Source organism: Molothrus ater, chromosome 13 (assembly GCF_012460135.2).
Source record: "Molothrus ater isolate BHLD 08-10-18 breed brown headed cowbird chromosome 13, BPBGC_Mater_1.1, whole genome shotgun sequence".
NCBI lineage: Eukaryota > Metazoa > Chordata > Aves > Passeriformes > Icteridae > Molothrus > Molothrus ater.
The window spans coordinates 7350328-7376289 of record NC_050490.2 but is presented as its reverse complement, the minus strand read 5'-3'; the positions used below and the strand labels follow the sequence as shown (position 1 = coordinate 7376289).

The 25962-nt window shown below is 41.9% G+C and overlaps 1 protein-coding gene across 1 annotated transcript in view; it reads right to left on the bottom strand.

Annotated features, from left to right (window-relative positions):
• Nucleotides 1-2751: 2751 nt before the first annotated feature.
• Nucleotides 2752-25962, bottom strand: part of RFX7 (regulatory factor X7) — a 49443-nt gene continuing 26232 nt past the window's right edge. The window contains exons 3-9 of the mRNA XM_036389575.1: nt 23207-23289; nt 22302-22424; nt 16208-16324; nt 14346-14430; nt 13466-13673; nt 10939-11234; nt 2752-10056 (exon numbers count right to left, since the gene is read on the bottom strand). Coding sequence (XP_036245468.1) covers nt 6745-10056; nt 10939-11234; nt 13466-13673; nt 14346-14430; nt 16208-16324; nt 22302-22424; nt 23207-23289 — 4224 coding nt within the window. The 3' untranslated portion in view covers nt 2752-6744. The remainder of the gene's footprint in view (nt 10057-10938; nt 11235-13465; nt 13674-14345; nt 14431-16207; nt 16325-22301; nt 22425-23206; nt 23290-25962) is intronic.

Below are 25962 nucleotides of genomic sequence, written 5' to 3'. Positions count from 1 at the left end.
CCTCCTGCACAAACAGCAGCCTATGCTTTGGATCAGTAGATACTGCTAAAATTACTTGAACCAGCAGCCTGAGATCCACTGAAATTTTATTCTAATAGGCATCATCTAATTAGATAGTGTGGATAGGCAAAGTTCCAATGATACATAACTTATCATAATCCATATAAAAGCAGTTTATTTAAAAGGAAGTTGACAGCAGAGAAAAGATGAGCCACAGGGACAAAAATGGAGCGTTTAAATGATTTCAGAGCTGAGGTATTACCAGATATAGAAAAAGGGTAGGCAGGCCCAGGAAGAACAGACTCAGGAAGAGGCACGACAAAGCCATTGGAGAATAGATATGCAAATGTTCCAACACATTTCAAGTACTTACATCACCAGTAGGATATTTCCTACATATCCAAAGCACATGGCAGAAATGTTATGACCTATCATGAACTAAAATAATTCAGTTATGTATTCTGCATTATATCAAGACAGTCTTTTATTTGGGGTATTTAAACACTGTAATCTGCAACAGCTGTCTTTTTAGCACTAAATGCTTTCTAAATAATTTTTTCCATGTCCTCAGTTCACTTCTGACTTAATTAATCTGAGTTCTGAGTTTCTATGTTACCCCTTTCTCTTTTTTTAACAAGTTGGGTAAGAAAAACAAAAGAAACAGAAAGATTTGCAATTTCATCAGGTAATGTTAACTATGCACTAGAAGGTGTTGGTTTGTTAAAAAAGCAGTAACAAAGGCACTCTGATCCTGTGAAGTAATGCTTAAAATGCCATTTGCTGGAGTGAGCACTACAAAGAGAGGACAGTACAGTCTCACATCCCTTCAGATCCCCCAACTGTGCAGCACAGAATGGGCCTCCAATCCACACACACATCTTGCCCATGGAAGGCCACCTTATTTGAGTTTTTACAGGATTTTCCTACCAGAAAACAACCTCTGCTCACTACTTCAAAGGTCAACAGAAAGGATGTTCACATGAGAACTTCCAGCTGCACTTTCAGATAAAAGGCAAGGACACACAAGTGGCATCACTGCCAGCACTGAGTGGGAGCTGCCTGCAGCTCCTCTGTTATGGCTACCTGGCCAAGGTTTCCTGCAGCCAGAGACAAACACAGGGCACAAAGCACAAGGACAGCATAGCCCAGGCCTGGGCACATTCAGGTTAATTGTTAACTATTTTGTGGATCCCAACTCAGAAACATCTTAAGCTTACAGTCAGGTCCCTGCTCCTTCCTTAAGTTTGGAATAACTTCCCAGTGTTGCTCCAGTTTGTAAGCCTCACTATATATTTTTCTTCAGTTTTGTCTCCTTATCCAAGCTTAACTTGTACCATTCTTAAGAGAGGGAGGAGAGCAGCAAGATCCAAGCATTGGTTAACTCTAACTTCAGATGGAGCTTCTGTGTCTTGAGTCTAGAACAGTTTCCAAAGAGCCATTTATTCTGTGACCACGTAATAATGCAGGTCTGCTCTAGAGAAGAGGTATCAGTTGCCAGAGACACTGTATGGACTACATGAACCACTGCCTCATTTGACACAGCAATCCCTAACCCCAGAGGTGGAATTCTGTTTACTGGAATACCAGCTGCCTTCACACATACAGACTGGTATTTCTGGAGATGTGAGAATATTTCAAAGCAATTGTTTGGACTTCCTCTGGATGTCTTTATTAAGCACATAAGCATCTAATAATTTTAAATCTACAAAGCTCATGACATCAGTTCCAAGATTTCTACCTTCTTAAATCTTTCCTGTTAGGACATTTCCATTCAGAGATTTGTTTGTTTTAAAAGGATTTTTCGATCCTTTTTACCAACCATTAAGACAAATTCTTTCAAATTTACAGCTGAAAGGTTACAATTAAAACCCATTATTACTTCAGGTGAATCAGCAATTTCTCAAGTATCCTTCAATTATCTTCTACATTATATTCCATCTCATACCTTGGGAGTTTTTAATTTGCATTTTTTATGACTGTGGAACATAAAGGGTGTCTGTCAATTGTTCATTGAGAACTCTTTGTAAAGCATGTTTAGAATGCAGTGAGATATATTAATAGTATTTCCTCCCATGATATGTTAAAATTTGTATCTTTCTGATTCTCTTTCATTTATTTTGTCTTATGTCTCTGTGATAATTCTTTTTCTTTGCTGATGAGCCTAAGGGATTTGTGCAAACATCAAATCTTGTGACCTGCCAGCTCATCTCAGCACCTCAGTAGTCTGGGATGTAGTCTAAGTCTGAACAAGTGCCATCTCTTTGGCATGAAAACCTGAATATTCATCCTCTCTCATTTTTCTGTAGCCAGTTCCTGCTCTGTGGCAATGCCTTTCCATCCTGTTCACATAGACTGTGCTAGGCACACTGATGGATTTACATGCCATTTTACAATCCAAATACAGGACTCCATAGACCAAAGCCACCCTAACACTATCTTGTAAGAGTGCCTCATAAATATGGAAAGCAGAACCAGGCAAGCACCAATACAGTGGATGGCAACACCAGCAATGGGATGTTGTATGTCACAACTGCAAGAGCTGACACCCAGGCAAGAAACCAACACTTGGACTAAGTCTGACAAAGGCACCCCAGTGAGGAAGATTCACCTTCACACTCAGCTTTAATGGGCTCAGCAATTGCAGCAAGGTTCAACTGGGCACCTGTCCTCTGTCATTGCACAAACTACAAAGTTCTGTATTTTAGGCCAGACCTAAAGCACATTTTCCATATAAAGAAAAAACTCCAGAAATAATTTTAATACAAAATGTTTTTATTGTTTTTGAAAACATTTAAAAAACAATTTTTGAGCACTTTCAATAAAAAAAATAACTGAAATGCTACTGCAATATTCAACTACTGTAGTTTCAGCAGTACAACAGACAACAAAACACTGGGGAAGAGGGGAGAAACTGGATTTCCTGCACTAAATGAAAATGTGGAACAGGGATTTTTCTTTCCTTATGGTGCAGTAAATAAAGCACAGTATAGTACAAGACTATTATATGATCCTCAGATGCACTGCACAAGAAACGCTTTCCTTCTTTTCAGTTCGGAAGTCAGTGCTTATTGCAATTATTTGCAAATTATTTACTTCATGAATTCTTATCATGATAAAATGATGCAAAATGTTTTTCAACACCAGAACAATAAAAAATAATCCAAGAAAGGAACATATTCAACAATAACTAAGCTGAATTAGTTAACATAAAAAAGTAAATAACTTGTGAATAACTATGCTCACCTGGTTAACACTGAACCAGCTTCAATACAGCAAAAGAATAGAAAAAATAAAAGTGGTTACAGGAATATATCTAGTACTGTACAAGATTAAGTCATTAACACTCATGCACGTTTTGTGATCATGTATTAACATGGTGAAGCAAACTAAACTTAATTTTTCCTGCTGCAATATTCTCATGTAAGAGAATCAAAAATAGAAATATCTCATTGAGATCAATGCACATTGCTACATAAGACAATTTCACCTGTCACTTTTAATGACATTTTGCCTTTTAATAATGAAACACATTAAAAAGTTTTTTTTTTTTCATTTTGCCTTTTTTTTTTAAATCTGTGGGCCGTATTTGTTGCATTTATCCTAAGGAATGTGCCTGCCACAGGTTCAACAGAATTTTAGTGCAATATATGAACCCAGAAAGTTTGCTGGACTAACCAAGCAATCAAATTTAAAGTGTTTGCTGCAATACTGTACACAGGGTACAAATTCACTAGTTTGTATACTTTAGCAAAAACTGCTATCAAAATAATTTATTTCTTATGTTAGTAGGAAGCCAATAATGTAAACAAGGGGTCAGAACTGTCTCAAATTCAAAGTTTTGGAGTATCTGACAAAGACAGGCTTCCATTTGTTAGGATCACAGAATTTTCCTTTGGGTATTGCATACTTTGGTGTGCAGTAGTGCTCTGTCTCAATGTATCATAAAGAACTAACTAGCACTAAGTACAGGGACCTAACATTAATTATAACACCAACACACAAACATCTCTAGAATGATACATACCAATGTACAAAGCTGTGCCTGTGCCTTGGATTTTACTTGAAACAATTCTTATCAAATTTAATACTTTTAAAATTAAACATATATTTGCTTTAAACCCACTGATTATAGAATATTTCTGCTAATTAAGTCACATGTTAGGCCCAATGTAATGCTGCATTTAAAAGAGAATTTTAAACGCACTTTTAAAAACCTTTGGTGATGGCTGCATAATTTAGAATGCATCAACTTTAAATCTACTTTTGCTTTTGTGAGAAATCTTAAAAAAACTAGCAGTTAGGCTAAACCTTCCTTGCCCCAGGCGCTCCTCTGTCAGTGTCTGAGACCCGAGGTGAGGCCAGCCCACCGTGGGACGAGGGCTGCTGCAGCACCCGGGCAGCTCCTCCCGCAGCTGCCACTGAGTCACAGCATCACACAAGAGCTGAGCTGGAAGGACCCTCCCCCTTCATCGAAGCAGATTTCACCTATTCACAGTAGTGCTGGCACTTCACACAGGGTCAGGAACAGAAACAAAAAGGTGCTGAGTGTCTCTCAGACCCATCCTCCTACCAGGGTGAGAGGCTGTTCAACACATCCTCTCAAAAGGCCATGGGCAAGTACAGGATTCAAGCCCTGCCTGCAGCAACTTCAGTCTAGGAGAAAAATGGTTCAAGTCTTACTGACAGACACCTGGCAGGACAACAAGCAGAAGGTTACTATGCAGCTTTTAGTCTCCTCCCCATCACCTTGGAAGAGTCACTAGGTCTTAAAGCAAATCAACATCCTTGTGCTTCAAGGAGGGATCAGAACTTCCCAGGTTTGATCCTGCTGAAGTGGCAAAACTTCTGATGCAAGCACAGTGAAATCAGGCCCCCACAAGGTGCTATTACTTGGCACACCTGTTCGTCCTTCCAGAAGAAGCCATAAACTGGTGATGAACTGGGGGAAGGGCAAGAGAAGCCATGATATACCAGCACCTCCAGTGCCAATGCAGCAGCACAAATTGAATCAGCACGGCCAAAAAAGTTGACCAGTACTGGGATCTCAAGTCATTTACAAAAACTAAAGAAACAGAAGACCACCAAGTCACTTAAAGAAAAACACTAATCACATGAAAAATCTGAGCATCTTCCCCTTAGAGAAATCTAGGGGGGGGTTACTGAACCTCCCCCTTTGTAAATTTATGACCACTCATCAAAGAAATGCAAAAGAAGAAAATTCTTCCTGCTCTATTTTCTGCTTTGTGTCAGGTAACAGGAAGGTAATCCATTTTATACTAGGCTTAAGGGACAGTATTGTAGCATACTCAGTGCACCACTTCTTTTGTAAAAATCTGCCTCTGCAAGTCCTCTTTCTAGCATCAAGGCATAGCTGGGTAAATACCTCTCCCTTTTGACCATTAGAGATCCATGTATGCCATGCTGATAAAATAAAAGGTCTTTTTGGTTTGAGTGAACCAGTGAGACAGAAGTCTAATTCTCATTTTCCAGAGAGGCAGCATTTTTTTCCTTTAAAAAAAAAAAACAGGTTCATCAACCCTGTCAAATCACTTTTGAAAACTGAATTCAGGCTTCTAAAACAGTAAGTACTTTCAAAAGAAGTTTTACCAAAAGAATGATCAAATGTCTTACTGTTTATCTGTAAAGTGCCTGGCAGTATTATGGCTCTATATGAAATATTTTTAGATTAACCACACTTTCTAATATTTTAATAATCTTTTGTTTGAGAGAAAGAGGGGGAGCAAGAAAGACAGAAAGGCTCAACCTACTGAAACAAAAAAAAATAACACCTTCCTATGCCCTCCACTAGGTTAGGAAAGAGCAAACTTAAAAAAAAAGGAGCTTTTAGAAACAGTATTTTAATGAGCTCCAGCAGCTCTCTATTAAAAAAAAAAGAAAAAAAGAGGGAAAATAGCATGTTCCTTCTCTAGCATTGATACACAGTACCTATCGCTTTAATATATGGGGGTTATGCCTAGATTAAATCTCAGTGCTCAAAATCTTTTTGCATTAATTTTACCTAATATAAAAACATTGACATGAGAACTAAAATATCAAGTATGTCTTGAATATTAATGGATAAAATAACTACATAGATTTATTTCTCTTAAATAAAAAAATTTAGTGCATCTTTTTCCTTGATCATTCCTGTTAGCTTTTCCCATCTCTGTGTTTTACTGGAGATGCCAATGGCACCAGTGCTACAGAGATTTCATGAAGTTCACCATTGAGCAGTGCTCCAGACAGCTACACAATGATCAGGCATCTGCATGTCACCTGGTCCACTTGTACCCACTCCCCACCACATTACCTACCTGCATTTCAAACCTGGATGACAAAGGTCAGTAAAGATCACCTACTAAGAAGTAACAACCAATACAAAGTATGGAAAGCCTACTAACAAGCTTGAATTAAAACCCTCCCAAAGCATCAACCATAGCTGTCATCACTGGCTGCCATTAACCACTTCTTTATTTGCTAGAACAAGAAATGTTGAATGGGAAACACTCCAAAATTCAAATTTTAATACTGGCTCTTTGATAGCCCATCACCTTCAGAGATTTGTTTAAAATTGGTAAGACTGCCTTTTCCTTACTGAAGAATGAGCAACAGGTACAGCAAACTTTTTTAAAAATGCCACAATACATAGCAAGTGTTTCTGCTGCGGGAGGCACTTCCATTAAGACAAATACAATACGTCTGTCTTTTAGATACAGTGTGCTACATACATATTATAAAACAAGATTAACCCAACATTTCAACAGCAGGATGATCCTTACTCTCCATCCACTCAAAACCTGATGCAGTCATTGAGTTAATGGATTCATTGCAGATTTGTTGAAACAAGGGGTCATTTTTTAATTCCTCCAGTGTAGCATCATCATCTTGTCCCTGCTGACGACCTGGATCAAACAGTAGATTTGTGTCTAAAGTGTTCAGATCGTTAATGCTGCCTGAGAGCTCGGAAGACAACCTGATGTCGCTGGGAAAGACAGATGCAACGTTATTGAGATCTGACGCCACCTGATTCACCAGCTGCTGGTTTGTTGGCAGACTGTCCTCCCCTAAAAGGTCTTTTACAGTGCTGCTAAAATCTAATTGCTGCTCTCCGATGTCTGATTGTGCTTGGTTATCTCCAGAAGAAAAACTGATCTGATCGGTGCTGCTATTTTTTGTGAGGTAATTTGGTGTTTGGAATTCATAAACTGAAGTGCTGGAATTGATCATACTTTGTGGGTTGGCACTAGGAAAAGCGCTGGATGTCTCCAAAATCTGAGTGAGATTCATCCTGGCTGTGTAATTTGAGGGCATGTTGTTCATTCCCAAACCTCTCACTGCATCATCACTATCAGAATCAAGTTTGTTTAACAACACACTGGTTATTTTTTTAGTGTTTGTTTGTTTCTGAAGAGACGGGAAGGCCGTCTGCATCATCACAGTCAACGGGACTGACTGGCTTCTCTGTGCTATGTTATTGGCACTGGTGTCTGCATGGATATTAGCAAATACGTTGTGAACTTCAGGAGTCACTGGACTTCCAAAAGGTGTCACATTAGAACGTGGTATATTTGACACAGGGTAAACAGTGCTTCCACTGAGATTACGCTGGCGATGGACAGCAGGGCTCACACTCCGGCATCTCAGACTGTTGTTGAGAGATGAACCAGTTCCTTTGTTGTCCAAAGGAGCAGGAACAGCAAAGCCCTCCTGCTTGGTAGTGCTACTGACAGGGGCTGCCTGGTGCTGCACAGGTGAAACAGGAGTCACACGACCGAAGTGAGTGTCGTGGTGGCGCGGCTGAGACTGGTACGACTGGCCAGGAACTGCAAAAGCGTGAGGTTTCCTGAAGCGATCTTCCACCAGCTCCTGGTAGCTTGTGAGGATGCCATGATTGGCAACTGAGGAATTGCCAACCCCACTGTAGCCGTTATTCATCCACTCCAGCTTGGTTTTGTCAGGATGGGTAGCCATAGGCCGCTGCATTGGCTTCACAGGGCTACTTGATATGATGCTGGCATCGTGGTAAGCCATGCTAGAGCTGATGGGAGTAAATGCAAATGGGTTTCGGCATTCCACAGGACTCGGAGGGACACTGCTGCTGCAGTTGGAATGGGGCGTGCCAATGGGCGTGTGCCGGCTGCTTCCGAGGGCACTGTCTACAGGAGTCGTCTGAGCCAGCCTCGAGCAAGGGCTCTCTCGAGACATGTTCTGAGATCCAGCAATCATTTCGGAGGTGGGTGTTGGAGTTGGGGTGGGAGTGGGAGTTGGGGTGGGAGTGGGCGTGGGAGTGTGAATTGGAGTGCTGTTGTTATGGATCGAATGGTAAAAGTGCGTGCTGCTTGGATGAGATGATACGGGAGCTCCTTGAGCTGCAGCCTGACTCTGAAGTGCCATTCCTAGACAACCACTGTAAGGATGGGAATTATTCATGGACATTTGCTCCTCCATGAGCACCAGCTCCTCCACGATGCTGTCCTGCGTAAGGTCATCATCAAACGAAAAGAAGTTTTCATTTGACTGAGGGACTGTATGCTCAAACTCTTTCAGCTCAGACTGCAGAGGTAACTGATTTGAAGACTGTGCTTGTATTTGATCCAAGGAGTCCTGGATCTGGCTCTGTAACTGCTGGCTGTACACATCCTGCTGCATACCTTCGCAGTGCACCGGCTCCCACGCCGACTCCTGTAAGTCACTAGAGCCAGAGTGCCCAGCAATACTCATAACACTGATATCTTGCTGCTGATCACAGTTCACAGATGCAAAATCAGAGGTTTTGGTGATATGGTGCCATGTATTTGGGTTAAAGCTGCCATCAGATTTTGAATCATTTTCTATGATAAACAAGTTTCCTTCCAATTTTACTTTTATATCTGGAGATGATGCTGATGCAAGCTGTTGTTCTAAAGCAGGATCACAGGTATTTAAATTGGTGCTCAAAGAAAGGTCTGTTGCTAAGTTTGCAGCAGCTGTAGGAGGTACAGGTACTGTCACGGGTACCTTGATGGGAACTTGAGCAAGTGTTGCTGTATTGTCACTGTTAGCTATTGATCCAACCTTCAGAGCCTTCTTAACGTTGTTAGCTTTTTGACCCTCCACAGCATTACCAGTTGCAAACTGCTCCACTAGTGGTTTCTTTACAGGTGGTAACTGGGAATCCTGAAGTGTGGAAGGTTGTCGCTTTCTTGGACTTTTAGTGCATGTTTTGTCTTTAATCATAGACTCACCAGTAGGAGGTGAATTGATGCTGGTGCTGGACAAGTTTTGACTGGCAACTGTGAGCTTAAGAGTGCTTTGATTATTGCCTGCTGAAGAAACTGGTGTGATTTCATCAGACTGTGTCTTATATTTGGTCCCTGCTTCTTCAGCTTCCTGATCACAGCCCTTACCTGGTTTTAGCTCCATGACATCATCCGTTGAAACCTTCAAGGCTGCAACCTCAAAATTAATCAGCTGTGCAGGAGGCAGGTCAGGGGTTGCCTTTATGGATTTAGACACGTCAGAACTCTCTTGGCCCTGTGCAGAGTTCTCATCCAGCAATGCTTCTGGTTCTGTTTTGATCTTGACTGCAGGTGTAGCTGCAGCAGTGCTAGGCTTGGATCCTGGAGACTGAAGTGAAACAACAGATCCGTTTTTGATCTGTGGACCAGTCCTCCCTTCCTCCACTGCTCCTGCACTAGTGCTAACTGAAGGCGTCTGTTTGACGGGCACGCTACTGCTGCTCGGGGCGAGAGATATTGCTGTCATTTTCACCACGTTTAAGGAATTCACGTGTGGAGCTGGCACAACAGTCTTGATTGGGCTACTGGTAAATAGCACCGTGGTGGGAGAGCGGATGGTGAGAGCACTGGTGTTTGCTGGCTTGGGTAAGATCTGCGGGTAGCGATGCCGGGCAGAGCGGTCACCAACAGGGCTAGCGGGAACGTTCTGGGGAGTCTTTGGTGGCTGCTTGACTGATTGCATGTGCTGAGTGACCACCTGAACGTTGAGCGGCAGGACCTTGCTATCAGACGATCCCATAGGACTTGGAGAAGTCACCAACTGCCTGGTTCTTGGCACCTGTAAAGAGAGAAAAAGGAAAGGTGTGGTAACAAAGCCAGAGGTCCCCAAGGCCACACATGACCTCAGCCCCAGGCATTTCAAAGGTGGAAAGACAACATAGCTCAATACACCAAAGCTAGTGAATATCAGTTTGAAACAAAATAAGCTCTTCTACTTGTCCAAGGCAATTTCTATTTCTCTGCCTAAGGATTGGTAGACAGACATATGTCTCCTATTTTTACGGCATGAGGCACTGGTGTATACACTAGTCTGCTCTTTTGCTAATGAAAGGGTCATTCTCATACAATTCTTCACCACCTGGGACAAAAAGACTGACATAAAGGCTAAAGAGGAGAGGATGTGTTCAAAATACTGATCATTGTTAAGGTTTCAAAAGTGAGTTAAATACAAACGCACTATCAGGCAGAAAAACTGGCTTACCTATCAAAATGAGCAGTACAGCCAACATCTTAACACCAAATAACGTTCCTGTACTCCCTAGCCCAAGTTTATAAGGCTGAAAGACAAAAATGTTCTGTACTACAGACATTCATTCAAAACAAAATTGTACCTGTCACTAAATGCACTAGGCCAATGAAAAGCAATTTAGATTCCATATTAGGGCCTCAGTGACCCACACAACTGGTGTCAGCTCTCTCATCTGGTTAAACTTCATGTCAAGGCTCACTTTAATGACTTCAAAGATGAACTTGGCCTATGTTACATGATCAGAATTCTGCTGCCTCTGTATCAACCTGTAACTAATGTGCTATAACACATCAAGGCACCCAAGCCTTTGAATGGAAATTGTCCTAATCCACTGACACCACTGCTTAGTTACTGGCAATGTACAAACTTTTCATAGGGTGGATTCTCTAGAGAATTGCTGGAGAGCATTACCGGTATGGGGCTGGGGACAGCAGCCACAACAATGCCAATAGGTGGAGGGGACAGGATGGCAGGACTTCCATTAGATATACTGGTCACACCGTTGGTTGCAGCGCCCTCTGTTTTTTTTACTGGGGACTCTCCTGGCAAAGGAGACTGCAGTTTCTGTTCTTGCTGCTTCTTCTGGATCTTACGCTGCAGCTGCTGCTTAGCATCAACAGGAGATGGCAGAGTTTTCACTTGTGGTTGAAAAGAATTACTTTCAGCAGTAGGTATAAAAGCTGAGGGCTGGGGGATCCCTTTTATTCCTGAAAACAAAAGAAGGAGAATGAATTACAACCAAACATACCCTGTCTGCTGTGGTGCCACTTCTACATCTAACAGAGAGTATATGGCAGGCATCTCTGAAACTGTTCTGGGAACAACTCTTCCATGAGCTGCTCCCATCCACTTCATGTTTAAATCTATTCAGCTTCAGTTTATTCCCACATTTGTGGTAAAATCTATGTCTTTTAGACAAGCTGGGCATTAGCTGCTAAAATACTCTGTATGGGCCTCTTGCTTCTAATAATGTGAAATGGCACCTTGTGTGTCAGCACAATCTCAGCCTGGTGCACTTCACTGAACTAGCAGCAGAGGGCGGCGGGCGCGCTTCAGATGAGCCTTTAAAATCCAGCACCTGCCGTCGTTTTGTTACCTGCTCTAAGGCAGCTTTAAATGAAAAATGCTTCCAGAAAGCTGTGGGTCTGTGCCACAGAGGAGCAGCTTCGAGTATATGACATTATATAATGGCCAAGGCATTAAATACAGTGCATCTAATATCAGAACGGATCCAAACCTCTGTGTGATCAGGGATAATGGGGGAAAACGGCAAAAGAACAAGTGTTCAGGGAAAAAAAGAAGAAAAAGTTCAAAAAACAATGCATTTTTTATGGAGACATTACTTTGCTGCTTACAAAGCAGGCAAGTGTCACTTTCATGGAGAAAACAGACTTAGTGTCCTCTGTGCAGCTAGCACTAATTTCCCTTACAAAATCACATCACATTTATGATCTTCTGTTTATTAACAGTCAAGAGGATTAGTGTGCTCTTTAGAGACCAAATAACCTTGCTGAACTACCCCTTTAGAAATGCTTTAACACTGTTTCATTTACACTTTGAGGTTACAGAGTTTTAAAATTACTCCTAATTATAAATTAATCAACACCATTTTACTACATTACTAGTTTTACTAATATTAATTTTACAATAGTAAACCCAAGTATTTGGTTTTGATGGCCAGCACATGCTCAGGAACTGTGATCTGGAAGCCCACTGTCTCAGCAGCATTCCACATGTACCACGAGAGGTTGAATGTCACAACATGTCTGCACTTCCACAATTTCTTCTTCACAGAGCAGCGAAATGCCCAAATATATTGCAATTACTGGCACACAATTCTACATGGGCAAGTAAAATTGACAAGGAAAAAACCCTCAAACTTTTCTTTGAGGGTAAAAGTTGTTTTTTTCTCAGTTAATGCACAGAGACACTGTAGTTCCCTGCAAGAGGAATGGAATTATTTTTGTCATGCTAGGAAGAGCCTCTTCTAAAATGACCATCCAAGCCATAGAGGCATGCACTGGAAGTAACTGCCCTTTTCCTTGAAGGAAACCATCTTCCTTGAAGGAAGTGAGGAGGGGAAGCTCCATGAGTTGAAGAGCTGTCCATGCACTGAGTGTCCCTTCTAGCAGCATGGCAAGCAGGACCAATGCAGCCAAGGTGTTAGGTCACAATGCAGCACACAAGCAGCAAAACCCACCATGCCACCTGTCAGGTCCAAGCTGGAATAAAGGAAAGAGGGCTGGAAGGAAAAACAACATGATCCCGAAGGGGATCACCTGAACACCGCTTTCCATTCTGTCTCGAGAGGTTGGCCTTGATCTGAAGACAAGCCTATTTAGCTTGATAGGCCTAGTCAGAACTTCTCAGAGGCAAGTCTGGAGGCATGCTGTGCACCTGCATTTCCCTTCTCATCCTTTATTTTTGTAATTTACTTTATCCACAGTCACCAAAACACACTAAGTGATTAAGTGACTGATTTCGAGCATGCAGAAGGAAACAAACCACATCAAAAAATCTGCTCTTGACAGAAAATTGTTTCCAAACTAGGGCAAATTAGCAGACAGAAACACAGCTACACCAGCAGTCTATCTACAAACCAGCACTGTAATAGCACCAAACTCCTGTTCCAGCCAAGTATGTAAGTTCAGCACAATTACTCACACACCCTGAAGTGCTTTAAAAGACCAGGATCCTCACCAGAGAAATGGGAGGATCACCACCTAAACCTGAGACCAGTGCTGATTTTCAGATCTTTACCCAAACTACTAGCAAGAACAGTAATTTTCAGCAATGTGTCTAAAATCACATAAATGAATGCTGACTGCTCAGAGTCACTGTTAAAGTTTGCCCTGAAGAGAAGTGCTTTCTCAAACCAAGCTGTTACTACTCTCTGCAGGAAGATCCCCCATTTCACCATTCAGCATTATCTCATTACCTGCTGGTGCCCCTGCCATTACTGTTAAAGCTGCCATTGACTTAGTACCAATATAGTGACTTTTGACAAGGAAACGAGCCAATTCCAAGACTGTATCAAAGGGCTGGCTCAGCACTTTCTGGGCCCATTCACAAACAAGGCGGCAGGCTGCAGACACCACTTCCTCATCAGCACTTTGCAGCTGCCCCGACGGCTCTGCTCCATCCAACTAAACCAAACAAACAGAGGAGGAAAGGTTACTTACATTAACAAGGGTCATTAAGGCATGAAAACAAAACTAGAAAGCAAATTATTATCTGAATCACGCCAGAAGTTGGAGTAGTGTGTTCATAGTTTTACATGAAATTATGAGAATGAGATCAGAACATCAGTATCTTTCAAAATTAAATGTCTTAATGATAATCTGTGGCTTGTTCCCAAAGGCATTATATGGAATTGACATTTCTGGAAGAAAATCACAGACAGAATCCTAATATTTGGTACACCGACAATTCATTTCCCCAGTATCCAGAGTCTTGCCAACTCAGCAGTCACTATTAACCAGGAACTGCTTCTTTCACTGGGGGTATCTCTTCCCTAGCACTGACTTTAAAAAACATACAGTAAAAGCAAAACAGAATCAGAGTTTAAAATATGTATATGGTAGATAGGAACACTGTAGATGTCTACCTCATCTCCTAAATTAGTTTAAGAGTATTGCAATTCATCATGAACTTCACAGAAAAAAACATTAAACAATGATTCAGAATATAAGAATCATAAAGAAAAATCTTAAAAGCTGCATAGATCTTCACTTTGTTTTGAAAAGTTCTGACAGAAAAACAGCATAATAAATGCTAACTTGCAGAAATATATATAAATAAGCAAATATATAGCATACCCCATCTCCAGTTTTATGAAAGTCAAGGTTGGGCAGTGTTGGCATATGCACAAAAGCCTTCTTCCTCAGTCCACTGTAGCAATATGTGAACAACAATTAAGGTCTACATTGTCTGCTTGTTAGCTGGAGGATAGGGGAGAAGAGCAGTAATTCCTCTGATAACCCTCATAAGCTTCAAAAGCAAACTCAACACAGAACTAAGAATTCCTGTCATTAGCATGATCTCACAGCCAGTCAGAATCAAAGTCCATCAATGGCTGCATTCTTGGCCAGGTCATTGGGTTTCTCAATCCATGCAGAGATGCTGGGTATGATTAATTTCATCTGATGACTTAGAACAAGCAATGAACCATTCCAGGCAGCTTCAATTAGCTACTCAACATTCAAATCATTAACATAAATTTTGACTAAACTCTCTTTCTAAAACAAGATGGGAGGATTGATAAAAAAAGAAAGAAGTTAATCACTATTAAAAAATGCATTCTCAAACTTAGGTTCTACTTTGTTTCCTTCTCCTAAAGGACTTCCTCAAACTGAAGTTTCCCAGGACAAAATAAAGTGCCCAATGAATGCATTTCTTCCTAAGATTTCACACTGTTTTTGAGGCACTCTCTCCTCATCCATGATAATTTTTCTGTGAAAACATAAAGACCCAGACTTTTTCTTACACTGATCTCATCAAATCGGTACACAAAAATATGCTCCCTTTATTATCTGTACTCCCTTGTTTATAGGGCTAAAAATCAAATCAGCCTTTTTTTTCCTCTCCACAGCATCAGTCTGGGAGTTCACACACAGTGCCTTTTCTCCATGATACACAAATCCTTTCCAGGATCACTAGTTTTTCACATTCTGTAAACATGTCTGGATTCTTCCTAGGCCATGTAGTTTGCAATTGCTTGCATTAACCTGAATGGAGCATAATTACAGTAAAAGAAACCTAAGGAGCCTGGGAATTACGGTAGGTGTGAGACAAGGTCACATTTTAATCATTCTGAATTAGAAACATTGGAAATAGAACTTAAAGAGATCCCCTGGGTCAAGCTACAATTACATTGTATGAGCTCTTCCTTAACACTTCTCTAGCTCTATCCAAACATGAGCACTAAGTTTCAGATTTCACTGCCAGATAATCCAACACTGTATTTTATGAAACAGTTTAACTGACACAAAACTCCATTTGCTGCAGCATGGAAGGTTTTTTCAATGGAAAAATTCTGGGCTGCCTGCTAGCATTTAATTGTCTAAGTGCACGTTTCAAGTGAGACCTGGCAAAGGCCATTATCACAGCACATCCGTATCATGACTGTTACTTCTTCTGAGTGGGTTTTAATTAGGGCCTAGCAGCACCTCAATGCCTTTTAGCCTTTTCATGCTCTCCCTCCCCCGCTTACTGCAGGGGCTTTGCCCACCCAGCACGTCAGGATGCAGCGAGAGCCAGCCCTGGGGAATGCAGCAGGTAGGGCATTACTTCACCATGGCTTCTAAGGGCTCTCATGGGAAGGTACAATTCTCAGCTCAGAAAAGAAACAATTCTGACTGATGAAAAAACTGGCTTGAAAATCACTAACAGTTTTGGTTCCTTTATTCCAATATCTCTCTTTGCACTAAATTATAAAACTTTTTTGATGCCTTGCTGCTGTGACAACTAAGTGTCAGAACCTAAATTTAAATACTTGTTTCCAAAGTTATATCTTGCAACCTAACACTACTGCAACTAATAATTTTTAAAGAACGTTGGAAAAGTGTCGGCATTTTTTATTCAACATTACTTCTACATTTAGCTGGTAGTTAAGCCACAACGACAGATGTTCTCCAGGCAAGAGCAGAACAAGTTAGAGAAGCGTTCTAGCAAAGGATATTTTGATTTGCCTCTTGTGCCTAGACGACGGGCCTTCATATTTGGAAAGACATTTTTCATGATCTTTCCAAAGTCAGCAGCACTTAATGGGTGGTAGCCAAGATTGTCACAATAGCTCCTGCAACAAAGAGAAAGAAAGCGTGAATGGAATCATAGTTAATGCAAGAGGCCAGCCTACATGCCAGACTCCAAAGGTTTTCAAAAGAAAACACTTATCCCCGTCCATATTTAGAACCACATTTAACATTAATGAAGCCATCCACAACGAACTGAATGCATTAAAAATGTATAAACAGAGCTATTAATATCATAGTTTTTGCCTTGTTCTCTACTGAGTTCAAAGACAAGTCATGTGGAGACATAACAAGCAGTGGCACTATCTAGAGCACAGCTGAGATTTACTCCACGTCTCAGTTTGAAGCATATGTTTCAATTCACATATTTCAGGACATCATAAAGCAGAGACCCTGTTCCAGCCAGAAGCACAGCTTGAGTGTGCTAAGGCCTGCAGGAATATTTGAAAAGCAGTAGGTAAGAGATGTGTCAGTGTCCAGAGAAAGATTTTGCATACACACTTCTATTTAACAGACCTCAACAGAACTAAACTTAAAAGATGCCTTACCAGGGAACCAGCTTTATAGGTGTAACATAAGGACATATTGAGGACCCAGTCCTCCTACAACTGTGGCTCTATTGAACTCTGAGAGCTGCTTGATTATAGACAACCCTATTTAACAGTCCTAAATTAACAGAGATTCCAACTGCTGCAAATGAGGAGCATCATGCAGCTCAGTATACAACCTGAGAAGATATAGGGCAATATATAAGGGCAATAAAGAAACAAAATGCAATTTTTTTGCCATCTTTGCTTGTTCTAGTAAAATGGCCACTGTTACCTTCAGTTCTCAAAAACAGCAAAAGGAATTCTGTTTTGGCATATGAGGCATTTAAAAAAAAATACGTTCTTGAGGCAGAGGACAAGAATTATTGATTTTGCTGCAAAAGGTGAATGTTCTGGAAAACCAGAAACATAAAGCAAAGGAGGAAACCAGGACCTGCTCTGGAAGTGCATAAGGCTGCACAAAGACAGCAACTCCCTGCACTGTTGCACAGATGTGCTGTGGCCTAAAATGCACCAGTATAAAACCTTCTCAGTGAGACTGCCACCAGCCACAGCGTCAACACGAGATAGCAACGCCCTCCTTTCCTGTGAGAAGTCCTACCAGCAATACACAAACCCAACCTGCCTCTGGAAAGGTGTACCTGATCAGTGTGGTTACCAGCAAGAGTGCAGAGAAACAATGACTTCACACCCCACAGTTGCCTCTAATCAGGTACACGCACAAACCAAGCCCAGAAAGTCAGGCAGATGCAAAGCAAAAGCAGCAGAAGGAAACAGATGCTTCACCACCAGCATCACCTAGTAACAGTGTCTGCATCCAAGGAAGCCAGTCAAAATGTCTTCTCTTCAAGTTGTAGCTTTGTAGAAAGCTCTGTGTATTACTTGAGATACTCCCACTACCTTTACTTTCTCAGTAAAAATATTGGTTACTACAGAGCAAGTATCTGCTGCTTTCACCCTGGCTGTATGTTGGTATCCTCCACTTGGAAAGCACCACAGATTTAATGATTTTCATGAAGACAAATAGCAACATTTACACTCCTAGGTGCTGACACTCCCCGCAGAGCCTCCCCACCACATCCAAACCAGGAGACAATGCCTACAACTGGTACACAGTCAGGCATCAGTCTAGTTTCTGTGGAATATCAGGAAGCTTTATATCCAATTTATATACCAACACATTTCATTTCAACATATGTCACTCACAGAAGCTGGTTTCTGTATGTCCCTTTGAAGTTATTACAAAGGAATTCTTTGCTGCCTCAACAGTACCCTCATAGGAATCAGACATTGCTCCATGTTTAATAAATAGATCTCTGTGTGCTTTTTGTCCCTTGCATCTTGCCAGGCCTCCATGGATTCAAACTTCAGTCTGAAAATTCCTGAATGGAGGGTCTTTGTTGCTTACTGATGCTGATTACAACTTCAAATCTCAAACACCATTCAAAGAAGGACTCTCCAAATTTCTCTATAGACAGTAGTATCTTTGATTGGAACTCAACAATGTCAGCAAAATTAAGTAAAAAAACCCAAAAAAACAAGCTAGCAAAACACCAGGATTAGGGACCTACTATTAACTTCAAAATTAAAATTATTTCCCCCTTAAGAGAAATGAAATAAATTAAAAGGGAATAAAATTATCCATTCCTCAAGTCTAGCACATTTGCTGTAAGACAATCACTTGCTAGCAGCAAGAACATAGAGTCTAAATGGTCCCCTCATATCCTCAGTGGAATCTCCTGCAAGCCTGTAAATTCTGAGCTATCAGTATTATCAGGGAATTTCAGCCTTCAGACAGATCATCCTCCACGGCCCTTCCCCCTCCTGGCTTGGCGGAGCACCCTCCATGTCCATCTGTGGTCTCTCATTGACTTGACAGGACATAGCAGGAGTCTCTCCCCTGAAGCTCTTCTCTCTGCTCCTTGCACTCTTGGCACATGGCTGAGCCCAGGAGCTGTTTTGCTCTTTGAAGGGTGGGTGGGAAACAGAGGGGGGGAGGGAAGGTCTGGGCAGAGACGGGAATGACAACGGACACGTGGTTGCTTTGTTCCTTTGAACAGAGCTCCCCATCATGATAAGCAGAATAGGCTTTTCTTTTGGGTAAAATCTTCAAATTGAATGTACTCCAGACATAAAATACACTGAATTAACACACCCAAAAAAATTAACCAAAAAGCTGATGAAGAGAGGCTATGAAGCCCAGCTTACACAGCTTCCTGGGCAGAAAAAACAGCATGAATAGCAAATGATAAAGAACATATAGAATGAAACAAAATAGAGTTCTTGGTTTATCCAACCTCCAACACAACTGGTATCCAAAAACAGGTTAGAGTCAAGAACCTCAGAAAGATGTAGGCTCTCATTAGGCTGACAAATAATGCTGGCACATAAACGAGTCCTTATAATCAGGAATTGCAGGTCCGTCTCCCAGGAGCAGCAGCAGAAGTGAGAAACAACTGCTTTAAGAGGAGTTTGACTGGCTTTCAAAGGAATTCTATAGGTAGTTGCTTATGACATGGGACTAGACTTTGCAACACAATAGGTCCCATCCTATTCCTATCAGGGAATTTTATATAAAAACCCTGGCTAAGCACTACCCAACAAGATTAGTATGTACCTTGTGTCCTTGATGTGTTCAACAGACATGGTATACCTATACCTACTGCCCTCTTCTGTGTTAGCTTCTGAATATTCTTCTAACTTGTTGGTTAATATTCTTAACACATAGTGCATATAATCTATGCATCAGGTGGCACCCAGTGGCCTAGCAGCCAGTAAAGCAAGGATTAATGATTTACAGACTAAAGGAAAGAGATACAGGATGACTCAAAGACCTCCTAATCCATATTAAGTGTATCAAGTGAATCTTCAGGACACCAAACTTAAATATGAATGACTTTCATCCCTCGCATCACGGCAGTAGAAGTAAGATAAGAAGACTCAAGTGTTTACTGAAGGCTCAACAAATCATTTTGTGGGCAAGTAAGGATTTTGCCTGCATAAGTACTGCAGGACTGCATTTAGATTTGAAATCTTAATTCTCTAAACTCAGCTAAATCTACACATGGCTGTGTGCAGGAGGATGTTTTCTAATAGGGACAAGATACCCAAGTAAAATTGACTTACATGAAAACACTGAAAGGATCTAATGGGAAGCAGCATCCATTGACTGCAGGCTGGATAACATGCTGGGCACCTCCCCTTGAGCTCCCATTCTTTCCAGCCTGTTTTCCCACAAAGGAAGGTGGCAGAAGAACTTTGAGCACCTGACAGAAACCCAGCCTCTTACAACTCAATGTATTCTGTCAGTACAAGGAGGATCACAGCACCAACAAGAGGTGAACCAGCTCCCATCTACCTCCTTTCTAAAATTCAGCTGCAAGCTCTAGCCTTCCCAAGTGCTACTGCCTTATATTGTGATGTATTTTTAATTTATTTTACTCCTTTCAAAAGAAAGATGAATCCACTCACTTTTATCCAGTTAGAAACATGAATTCACACTTAAATTGAAGAGTAACAAAACAGAAAGAAGAGTCACTGTATTGAATAAGCACAGTGAGAAGGGGCTACTGAAATGTGGAGGAGCTGAAAACACTATCAGCACGTGCCAATGGTGAACTCTTGTGCAGTGCAAGTTCCTGTCATTCCCTCTTCATAGAAAAAAAAATGGAAGGTGATGCAGAAGGCTGGTAGTTTTGCAAGATTTATTTTGACCAAAATTTATGGCAGGAACAAAGATGCTGGTATTTGTATGATGCAGCAGTCTTCTGAAGCCTGGCATTTTTGATTTACACATGCAGAGTGCATAAGCTTGCTTATGTGAGCTCATGCAAGATCCATCTCTGCACACAGAAGAGAGAAATGGTAACTGGTTAATATAAGAGAACTGAGTTTTGTGAGGTCTTAGCACCCTTAGGTAAAGAAAAAGGACACATCAAAACTAACTCACATATTTATATGCCTGTTCCCCACGTCCCACTCCAAGACTACTTCTCTTTTGTGTGTAAGAATAGCTCATGAAAATATTCAAAGCAACTGAATGTTTTAAAAACAGAACAGAAGCTTTCAAAGGAGAACAGATTCCAAACATTTGATATTTTCCTGAATATTTGCTTACCACCCTTATTTTGTTAGGGAAAAAAAATACAATACACAAATACTTGATGCAGCTACATACAAAGCCATCCAAATTTCACACTCCACAATCTGTAGATGATGATATTTCCGGGCATCTGCAGCTTGGCACAGCATGGAAGCCAAGCAGATTTGTTGCTGAAGCAGGCCATAAATTATTAAATAAGAAATATATTTAAGAATAAGGCTCCCATCATCTCTGTGGTGCACAGCAGCTGCCGCTGTTGCTGTGTGTGCGCGGGCGCTGCTGCGCGGGGATTGGCCGCTGTGCTGTGCCTGTGCCATTGGCTGCACTGCCCGGCTGCGGCACCGCCCCGGCCCTGCAGAGCTCACAAATAGGTGTGTGCTTGTTTACCAGCCCCACTGCCACCGTGCTTCAGCTCCATCACGGTAAAACACTTCAGCACAGAGAGTTCATTAAAAGAGGTATTTGCAGAAGGCAGCCCTGCAATAACAATTACTATGGGGTGAATCCTGTAGGCACTTAGGAGGTGAAGGGATTCGGCTCCCTGCAAATTACAGTAATCGTTCAGATTATGGAAATATTCATACTAGATCATAAATCTGTTATTCATCTTCAGGCAACTGGGCTGAGGATGATTATTTCTTTCCCCCTCCCCCATGGGGTATGTTCTGTAAATGAATTCAAATCCAACTTTCATCACACAGCTCCCTCTCCCTTGCTTCTAATCGTTTTCTCATTACACGGTGGCTTTGAGACTTGACAACACAGACTCACAGTGGCCTTGGTTACTGGTTTCATACATATTCAGATATATTGTGCCTCTGTAGAAATCAGGTTTGCTGCAGGAAGGTCCAATATTTATGCATTATTCTGGAAAGAAAGGTGCGATGGGCAAGATCATATGTGCAAAACAGCTGCATCTATGGGGAACAATTCAACCCCTCACCCTTGTTAAGGCAGTCATATAGGTATGTGAACAAGCAGACCAACACATATTGTAAGATAGTAACTGATGCTTTTTACCTGTGCCACTGCACAAAACAAGCCCAATATTCATTCATTCACCTGACACTGATACTCACTTGTTAAGAAATACTTGTACCTTTCCTTCAGCAACTGTACATGTAATGCACAATTTAAACATCACAGTCTTATTTCCAGGGGCAGTAGTAATGAATAGAGTTTGCCACAGAGCAGCTACTGCACTCTCAGGTACAGCAGCATGGTCCATCAGGTGTCCCAGACACACCAGTGGGGTACCTGCAGAGTTTCTCATGTACAGCAGCATGGTCCATCACATGTCCCACACAGCAGTGGGGTACCTGCAGAGTCACAGAGCACTGCAGTAGCTAGAGCAGCACACAGGGCACTCACTTGTACTCATCATACACCTCCTGCTTGGGCAGGGACGTCTCGGGGTGCTCCTCCAGGGTGTTGCGTATCCAGGAGAAGGCGTGCATCTGCTGGGCACGGCTGGACGACATGGACAGCTGATCACTGCAGAGACAACCAGCAGGGCTCATCAGCACATGGCTCTAGGGAGGACTTCATAATTGTCTGCTTATACAGGTGGAGAGACACCACACACAGAGTGCCTGCACCTCATGGATTCACCTATTCCTTGAGCCCTGAGCAGCAGTTTCTCCCTCTTTCATCCACAATTTAACAGACTCCACACTCCAGTTCTTGACTGATACACAGCTGCGAGTACACAGTTATTCTTAAATTTATTATTCCTTACTGGCCACCTCTAAGCTTTTGCCCACTGAGTTTGCCAGCTGTCCTTTGGGAACACCCAGTTTTCCCAGGAGATACTCAGTGTGCTTCCTATAGGATCTGCCTGCTATAACCATCCTGCTGGGAAGAGGTTTATTTTGCAACACTGATCTGCAGGCTGGTTTTCTAGAACTTCCTTTAGTCAAACGAGTGTTACCAGAAATACCATCAGTTTTTTCTTTCACCCACCATCACATTGGTGTTGCTATTTTATGACTTCATACATAAACAGTATAGGAACAATTACACAGACTGTGAAACACTTTCTCTGATGACTCTTTCATTTCAGGATATTTATAATCACAAGCTTTTCATGCAATAAAATATTCTAAAGTTTAAAAAAAACGCAACATCTGATCTTCAGGGAAAAAAGAGTACTTAATGTTTAATAAAGGTTGCTTCTGCTACCAACATGATGCAAATGATTCCTCAGCAGTTAAGTGCCACAGGAAGTAAAGCAAGTTTTCAGTACTCGCTGCTCACCTTTACACACACACACATACCTTTTGTCTCCATTGTTGGGACCCGAAGGCAGCTGAAGGTAGAGGTAGAGTTTCTCTAGGTCTGTAAACTTCTCAACTTCTTGCTAAATAAGGTGTTTTGGTTTAGGAAAAAAAAAGGGGGAGAGAGGTAGGAGAGGAAAAAGCAAGTAAGAATAGTTGAGCTTGACAGCTAAAAACTGTTATCTGACAGTATATTCCTAAATAATATAATTTCAAGCAAGAATATATTTATTTATGTGAAAGAACATGACTGTGAGCACAACATGACTAGAAATGTGATTTCCTATTTTATTTGCACATCCTCACCCACCAGAAAGCACTTGTTACAATTACAAAATTCACATGCAATAGAAGCAGAATCTGGAAAAATGTTAACAATGGATTGCTTCTGTAACCAGACATGTAACATGAACACTTGGTCCTGTCAGAGCATGCAAGAAGCACTTCTGAGAAAGCAGAATCACAACCAGCTATGCTGTGACAGCACAGAATGCCAGATGTGACCCTGCAATCCACTCTATTCAGTAAGAATATCTATCCACTCATAGACTTTCATGAAGCCATTTAAAAACCTATGTACATATGCACTTTTTTGTTTCCTTTGGAAATCACTTATTGAAACTGTTACTGCACACAAGCCCTTCAGTGAACATCCATCTCAGTTATGCCAGACTCCTCCTCCAGAAATACCAGCTGAGGATCAGACGAGGGGGAGTTTTACCTGGTGTATGCAGCCAGTGATTGCTACACAGAGATCAGCTTTGGGTCATCTGAAACCAGTGCATGGACTTAGCAATAGAAGGAAAATCAGCTGTGATAAGCTGCCCAGGGCCTGCTCAGAAGCAATGCAAGGAAAGCCATGCAGCAGGAAGCACAGGAGGTTTCCTTTGGGAAGATGCTACAGAAGCACTGCCTGAGCTGGTGCATCATCAGTTCAGAGTTGGAGACTCACAGGATCCTTTTTGAAGTCCGAATACAGCTTCTGGATTACTGCTAATTCTCCTTATCTTTACTGGTGTCTTACTGCCAATGTAACATCTTCCAGAAGGGAAAGAAAAGCAAAGGGACCAACATGCAGTGAGACCTGGCTCACTTCAGCAGTGAGCAGAATGGGGAGTGGGGAAACCAGAATCCTAAACTTCTCTTCAAACTGGGGCTCCCTGCCAGACCCAGCCATGTCCAGACCAACCTTGCTGGCACAAAACTGAGAGCAGCACATGAAAGAGGAGGTTCCACTTCCTCCTCCCTGACCCAGCCCCTGCACAAGGACTGGTGGGACAGGGTGTGCAGGGAAAGCACAGGGTCCCAATAATCCCAGCCAGCAAACCCCACCCCAGGATGGCTGCACACACCGGGGCCACCAGCGATGCCACAGACCTGCCCAGAGCCAAGAGAAACCCTTCCAGCAGCACACAGGTAACAGACACTGCATGTGCTGCTTTTATAGGCTGCAGCAAACCACAACATTTGGTTGGGTTTTTTTTCCTCTGACAAACTCCTGAAATTTGCTGACACCAATTTCTGTGAGGCTCTACAGCAGCTTACACAGCAGTGGTTGGTGCTCAGACCACCAAGTATCCAGAGAGGTATTTCTTAATAATAGGTGCATTTTGTCAAATTCTCTATTGTGCTTTTCCTGTATGAATCACAGCATTTAAATCGGTGGGTTTTCCTTTAGCAAGCTCATTATTGCAAAGTCAACATTCTCCAAAGAAAGAATTTACAGAAAATTAATCATTTTTCAGAAGACAGAAATTTAACAGGAAAAAGTGTACTTCATTATTAGACATCCTCTTGTCCAAGGAACTTAGCTCTTTTGTTTTAAATGGCAAAAGCCCAAGCAGCACACCAAAGGGCACTGTCTGGGTGGGATTACCTTGCATGGTAAGCACTAATCCATGAGACAAAAGTATCCCAGGCAAAATAAATCCCCCCCTCCTCTCCCCATGAGTCTGACACTGAAATGAAAGACAAGTTCTCCCTTCCAAATCTATGCCCAAGTGCAACACAGGAGGCAAGGACTTAGAAGAAATATTAAACCTTTCATCAAAATACACTGCAGTAGTCTCAGTGCCCAGTGCAGCTGAAGTCATTTCTGTGTCATGGTAGGAGGAAGGGCTGTGTGGAAGGGCCCTGAGCCACTCTGCTACACAGGTCCTACCTGCCAACCCCCCTAATTAAAGAAAAACAAAACAAAAAACCCCAGCAACAAAAGGAAAAATGTAACTGGGACTGTGTTAGCAGAACCTTTTCCAAAGATGTGAGTGAGGTGGCCACTCTCCCAGGAACAAAACTGCATCCCTACATCTGAGGTGCCTGAGGATTACAGCTGCCTCCCATCCTTGGCAGAGGCAGCTGGAGTGATGTTATCTCACTGCCTGCACTCAAACCCCACTCCTCTCCAGGCCTGGCCCTAGGCAGCACTTTCTGCACAGCTCCTTCAGCTTCCAGCAACAGTAGCAAGGAAGCCCTGGAAGGCAGGACCTCCTCAGAATGGGAGAGTTAAAAGAAGTCACAGGCAGTTCACAGAGGTAATCCTACCTGGCTGATAATTAGATAAACCTAAGCTTATTAGATGAGACTGAATCTATTTAGAGAAAATCATCTTAAAACTGAAGAAGTGGCAGCAAGGAGATGGAGTGTGACATTCAGTGCAAGTAGATTTGGGAAAGACTACATTTTGTTCAGTTAAAATTTGTAAAACGGTGTTTTGTTTAGGCTGTTTTCTCTACATATTTCTGAAACCCTCACAACTT